The sequence below is a fragment of the Agrilus planipennis genome, unplaced genomic scaffold (assembly GCF_000699045.2).
Source record: "Agrilus planipennis isolate EAB-ADULT unplaced genomic scaffold, Apla_2.0 scaffold28, whole genome shotgun sequence".
Taxonomy (NCBI): Eukaryota; Metazoa; Arthropoda; class Insecta; order Coleoptera; family Buprestidae; genus Agrilus; species Agrilus planipennis.
Window position 1 is genome coordinate 307,139 of NW_020438897.1, and position 7,280 is coordinate 314,418.

Below are 7,280 nucleotides of genomic sequence, written 5' to 3' on the forward strand. Positions count from 1 at the left end.
AGGTTGGTAGGATACCTTCTCAGGTATGAAGGTCTGGTCAGAGAAGCAGAAACAGGAGTTAAGAGGAGTTGAGGTACACCTAGATTAGATTACTGTTCACAAACAGTTAAAAGTGTTCTAGTTTTAGGGAAATGTGAAGATTAGCTCAGGATAGGAAAGAGTGGATGCACGTGTCCAACCAGTCTTAGGACTGACGACCTTATAATGATGAAGTAGTAATAGTTTTTTTACTATTTCAATGCAGAATTTATTGCTACTTATACACTGGTATTGAATAAAGTCTGTCAGCATATTGACAAATTCTCTCGCTGATTGTCTATTTAATAATCCCNACCCTGAATTGCCTCTCTCCGCTTATTTAATTATATTAACGTATGTACCTATCTACCCTAATTTCCGATTAGCAAAGATATACATATATATATATATATATATTTAATTGTTAGACATTGCAAAATTTGTCGCAACCATTAATAGAAGGTATTATTTCATTTTAGAGCTTCTAAACAAAACAATAAAGACAATAGCACTGAATTGCGATTTAATAGAATTCTATTTATTACGTTTACTCGGTCTGTTAGTAGAGTATGGTAAGCTTGGTCTCGTCGTTGTTGATGTAGGTAGTAAAATTTTATGTAATGTGTTTTCCCAAACCAAATCTTGTTAAATTAATTTTGACTAGACCAAATTGCCTATTACCTAATTTGTTTTCAACCAAGAGTGAGTTAAAATGAGGTCAGGTTGGGTTAATATGGAACATGCAATCTAAATTTACTCTTCAAAACACAATTCATATGATTAATTTCAGTAAAATAAGAAGTACTTATACTTGACATTTAAAATGCTAGTGAATTTTCCTTGAATCGTAACTAGTTGTTATAACAAATAAAGCATTCTTATACACATAGTACAAAGACAATTAATTACTTATGTATGTACAATAACGTTATGTACCGTGTGTCCATATGTTGTATACATTTTATTAGCATACGCACTAATGCATTAGTAAAGTCCAGCTATGTTCCTCAATTTCACAAAGGACTGCTGCAAACGGACTCGTGAACATTTATTGTTAGAAATGCCAACCATTTCAAACGGTCTATAGTAATAAGTTATTTGTGGAAGCCCATAACATAGAATCAATTCTAACATTCAAATAACTTGCACGTAAAATAATTTAATTTACTATTTAGGTGAATAGCCATCTTGTTGCGGTACTTATTACTGATGGTAAAAACGTAGTAGTAGTAGTAGTAGTAAATTAGGTTATTCAGATATGGTAATTTAATCCTACTGATCCCCGATCGCATGAAACTATTCTCCCGATTAACAGATAATGAAATATTCAGTAACATTCTACAATTTTGCTACATCAGATTAATGAAAAGCGGTGCCTATTATTGATAACACAGGTTTTACCACAGTAATGAAAAGGGCTTTACCGGAAGGAATTTAGTGCACTGAATCAAAACCTGACTTCAGAATTTTGGCCTATGTCAGAATTTTGAGATATTTTTCTCGTTTTACAAACAAAAACTATATTCGCTCATATCGGAAAGCATGTTTTTTAATTTCCGTTTTCGAATTTCAAAAAAATATTTTTTTTCCGTGCTGAAACAATTTTATATGGTGCACGTCCAATTACTTTTGAAAATAAAAAATAATGCATTTTCATAGTGCTTATCAAATAACTACAGATAAGATACAAATAAGCTACTTGTAGTTATTCGGTAAATATCGTTCGAAGACAGAAGGTAAATTGGACAACGATACTTCTACAAATCTCCAGAAAACAAAAGTAGACTTAGGAACAACCCCGATTTACAGTATCTACTACCAACCAGGAAGAATGAGCAACCATCGCTACATGTAGATCAAATGAATAAACTACAAGAAGGTAACGCTGCAAAGATAACCATAGACGACTTACAACATAAAAATTTACAAATGGTACTCAAGAATAGAAAACACCAGAGGAAAAAATCTAAAACGATACGCTGACTAAAAACAAAATCTACCCATAGCACCAATGAGACTAATTACTAACACAAACCCACCAATTTCAAATAAACTCCATAAAAGGCAACCAGCTAATCACAACTCAATTGTATAACGCATTGGATCAGATGAAGAAATGGACACTGAACAAATATGAACCGCAACCTGGAGCAAGTTCAAATCGGGTGTACAAGATAAAAACTACAAACTACCTACTTGGACGCTGAAAAATTAGAATAAGCAAAAATTACATTTCAGAAGTGTACACAAGAACAATTCTACAATGCATTCATACCAGAACAAAAGAAATCAAAGCCATCATAGACTTGAATAACGAAAAGTGCAAAGACGGAAAGATATATCTCCAAAGATACTGTCTGTAGAACAAAAAACCCTAAATAGGCTCACTTACTCACCTGAATGACACAAAAGCAGATACAAAGAAAAACATGATGAGGTCGAACAGTCCGCCGCAGTCTATACTCTTCAAAATAAGAAAAAAATAACATCGCTCCACTTAAAACAGTGGATAACACAATCACAACCACCAATAAAGATAAAGCAGAACTTCTCGCAATCCACATTGAAGATTAGTTTAAACCAAACCCAATTGATGACAGCATACAACACAACATCTAATAAAAGCACATCAACAATGTGGTTCATTAAGTACTAAGCGAGAAGTATAAAAACAATAGATAAGCAGCTGTACCAGAAATTATTACATTCGAAGCATTAAAGGAATTTCCACCAAATGGAATAAAACATGTGCAATGCAATACTTCCCTGAAATACGGAAAACCTCTGACATAGTGATGATCTTAGAGTTTCAAAAACTATCCAATCAACCAGGGAGATACAGACTCATCAGCTTTCTCCAAACTATAGGCAAAATAATCGATACAATAATACTTATGCATCTTTAATTAAATATCCTTGACAAAAATATTATCCCAACCCATCAATTTTGATTCAAAAATGTCACTCTAGCACAATAACCAAATAATATATAGGGGAATGAACCACCACGTCAACCCTTTTAGACATAGAACGTTAGATAGAGTGTGGATCCAAGGACTCATTTTAAAGCTGCACAACGTAGTAATCTCCAAAATAATGAAACTCACCACTAGCATTTACATTCCCTCTTCTACAGTTAAGTAGCCACACTTTCCTATATTTTAATGAGAAGTTCAATATGTCAACCGTTGCTAACTTCAGTTAATATTCGTCAAATTGTTTTGTATATATTATACTGATGACGCACACGTAATCTTAAACTAATAACGCAATATATAAATTCAGCAAAAAGGATAAAAGGACCAGTCAAGACCGGATATCTAACATCTAACAGAAGACAGCATCAAAACATTGCCTATCACCGGCAATGCGATTCTCAAACTTCAACAGTTCTCCCGTTGGGAGTCAGCCCAAATGTAATTCATCCCCAAAATCACTTTTGTTTTATTATAATTGGACCTCATTTTCATGCTCTAAAATAAGAATATCCATCTCAAAATTCTGATGTGATGTAGATAGTTTTCAGGTTAGATTTAGGTTTCAGTGTACCGATTTACTTCGAGTAAACCTCCTTTAATTTCTGCGGTGCCAATAACTTTTTTATTTGTAGACCTTTATCTAAGTACAATTATGAGGTGAACAATGTAGAACCTATCGCGGTACGGCTATGGTAAAGAAAGACACAGTAGTGTTTGTAATTTCTTAATCAACATTATGTACAGACGTAAATCTATCAGTAATAAACGAAGATTTAATTTAATAGGACTTTTCTTTTATCTCACTTTGCCGCGAAACGGCCTCGGATGCCGTCGGTGACCTCCGCAGAGGATCCTCTTGAAGGCTTGTCTAAATTCGGGGCTAAAAATTGTATAGATGACCGGATTCAACGTCGAGTTGAAATATCCTAGCCACAGGAAGAAGTTCATAACGTAACCGCTTATATTACATTTATCGCACAATGGCATTAAAAGGGCCAGGATGAAGAAAGGTAACCAACACATAACGAACGCTCCTGTTATAATGGCGAGTGTTTTTGCCGCTTTTCGTTCCCGTTTCGCTTCGATTGTTTCCTTTTTTTCCCTTCTAAACGATGTTAATTTATTTACCGATTTCGGACAAAGATGAGAATCTTTCGAGCTGATTTCCGCTTTACTAGTTTCACTTTGGTGACTGGCCGAACCGTTATTTGTGGTGGCAGTCGATGATTTTTCTGGTGATACGTTATTCGAAACGGTTACGATCACGTTATTCTGCGGACTGCACTGATCCATTGGCTTCATTATCGTAAATGCAGTCGTTTCCTCTTTCTCTTTCTTTTCGTTACTATGATCGGTCTCCTCGTCCAGTTCGTCGACTACTTCCATTGTAGTAGTCGACTGACCTTCGACCATCACTAACGAAGCCATTAGGGCTTCCGTGGCGGATGACTTTTTATGGGAACTTTTCTTCATCCGCAGGAACTTGCGTTTCGAAAGGAAACCTTTGCTACCTTTGCAGCCGGACGACGTACTTTCCACGTGTTTCCTCTGTTCGGTTCTCCTACGGATTCGCTTCCGTGCCGTTTGGAATATCTTCCAGTAGAGGACCAAAATAACTAGCAAAGGAACGTAAAAGGTGGAACATGTCGCGAATATTTGATAGTAAAGATCCTGACTGACGAGACATTGTTTTTTAACGTTTATCCTATAAAGGTAATCGGGATCTTTCCAACCGAACTGAGGAACCTGAGGAGCTAATGATACTATGAGGGCTACGCTCCAAACTACTAGGATCATTATACCGATTCTTGCACTATTTCTGGTGTGAATGTAATCTACGTTTGTTACAGCCCAAAACCTGAAGGTTATTTATTTGTCAACGTACGAATTTAATCATTTTAAGAAAGAAAAAACTTACCTATCAACCGCAATAGCAACTAAATGAAGAATGGATGCTGTACAACACAAGACATCGCTGGATGTCCACATGTCGCACAATTCAGGGCCCATTATCCAATTATTACTTATCTGGAGCAAAAAGAAAAGCAAATTTAAAATAAGCTACCTTCTGTTGATTTAGTTACAACGGTTTATGCTTTGAAGTTAAATATGTACATACACGTTTACACAAGTTGTTATTGGATAAAGTACCCAATTATTGTGCAAACAACTTTGTTTATCTTTCGATGAAACTTTTAAAGAAGTTTCGCAAAACGTGCCTCCGAAGGGTTTTAAGTAAATTTTGAGGATGGTCAAACAGCCCTAGGCATTAAAAAGTTGAACAATGGGAATTAATAGAAAAACTTTTTTCAATTCATCAATAGGCTGTGAGGAATTTAATTTTGAATACTTCAATAGAACGGGGTGGGTCTAAAAATAGGATTCAGAACCAGGAGTGTTACCAAAGTTGCTTGAATTGAATTTGTAGCAAATGAAAACCACTGATGCTTGATAAATTGGTCTTATAGAAAAGAGAGTTCTCAAAGAAAATCCGATGAATTTCTATAAAAGAGCAACGCATATAATGAAGCAATCGAATACATTAATTAAATAACTCTGGCATAATGGAAAATACATCAAAGCATTTACGGCTTGTTTTATTGCCAAATTTATATATATTTTCTTTGTATCCCTATAGAAAATTAATAAAATTCCATTAAAATAATCATTACTGAAATATTTTAACGTGGTGTTTTCTTAGTTACACTATAAAATTAATTATTTACATTTTATCTAGCTTCGCTAATTAATTGTTACTATTTAAATTTCTAGTCGAATACTTTTTCATTTTATTTCAAAATTATTTAGGTAGTCTTTGATTTAATTAATTTTTCCTGGTTACAATGTGCGTAAAACGTATTTTAAACTCTACATGCATACACTGTGTTTGATTAAGGGAGAAGGAATATGGAAAAGAAATAGAATAAGCCATATCGCACCACCCAGTGTTATACATAAATATTAGAGTAATAACCTAACCAAAAACCCCAACTGCTCCGGCAATGATGACCAGGATTACCTAGGGCAGGGATGGCGAACCTTTAAGTACCGTCGTGCCATTTTTATAAAGAAAAGTTTAATCAGGTCATCAAATAATTTTGTCTGTGTGATTATTGGGAAAATAAAGATAATAAATAATATCAACTCAAAATTCTACAAGAAAATAGGAACATTTTTCAATGTTTAAATTATACGTGTAATTTAAATTAAAGTAAAATTAGTGTGACTTCTGTTTTTGCAGATTAGATGACAAATAACTTATGTTAGCGTTGTAAGATGTTAATTTTAGCAGAATGCATGCTGAACTGGAGTCATCTACCAAAAGGTTTGTAACTGCGAGTTTTTGTTGTTATTAATCTCTGAAAATAATGACTCGCAGGCATAGGTTGATGAAAACATTATTAAAATATCATACGCCAGCTTTTTCAAAAAATTAAATGTATTTGTTATCGCATTCCATGTTTCCAAAATTTTGTTATTAGTATTTTCACTTGTATTACCCGTCAATCTTTCTGTTTCAATTATTTGTAACTTTTTCCTTGTTTCAACAACTTTTTGAATCATATTGAACCAGACTGGAAATCAATCAGCTGCATTTCAGATTCTTCAATTTATTTTATCAAATGTCACATCAGGGTACATAATAAACTTTCGTATTGGTATTTCCGATAATTCTCTGAAGTGAGAAAATCTTGCTGAAAATTCCTTGATTAAAGAACAATGACAGAAACATTAGTGACGTGCCCAAAATATTGTGTCCCGTGCCACTAATGGCACACGTGCCATTGGTTCGCCATCCCTGACCTAGGATAATTGTGTAACGCGGCGTCGCTACCTGCTGTGGTGGAGTTTCATACGCGAACACGGGCAAGGAAGGATTGCACTGCCGGTTATTTTGTACGCCGACGATAATGAAACAATTCGTAAAAGTAATGAATGTGAGCGAGAATAAACGGGCCTTTACGCACTCTATTGTCAACCATACGCTTCGCTATATAGCCATATAACCATAACGAGTGCGCAACAGAAGACCAAGGATTATGTCATTCCAAATTACCTGTACTTGCTGTTCAATTCTTGTTGTACAGCGAGGCCCATGGTTAACACCTGGGTCACCGTTTCGTGTGCATGCGAAAGCTCATGAAAGTTTGAAATACGAGGGTGGATTGATAAGTTTCCGGCCTAACCAAGAGATGACGCCACTAGGCCTACCTTGAGGTGACATTCTATAGTACCATCCTTGGATAGCTTGTAGCTATAGTTTCAGCCCGATCTCCTTGCTAG

At 35.0% G+C, this 7,280-nt stretch overlaps 1 protein-coding gene across 4 annotated transcripts in view; it reads right to left on the reverse strand.

The window, feature by feature from the left end:
- Positions 1–345: 345 nt before the first annotated feature.
- Positions 346–7,280, reverse strand: part of LOC108744566 (5-hydroxytryptamine receptor-like) — a 305,073-nt gene continuing 298,138 nt past the window's right edge. For all 4 annotated transcript variants that reach the window (XM_018480407.2, XM_018480409.2, XM_018480411.2 and 1 more), the window contains 2 exons: positions 4,915–5,024; positions 346–4,854 (listed from right to left, as the gene is read on the reverse strand). In XM_018480407.2, coding sequence (XP_018335909.1) covers positions 3,792–4,854; positions 4,915–5,024 — 1,173 coding nt within the window. In that variant the 3' untranslated portion in view covers positions 346–3,791. The remainder of the gene's footprint in view (positions 4,855–4,914; positions 5,025–7,280) is intronic.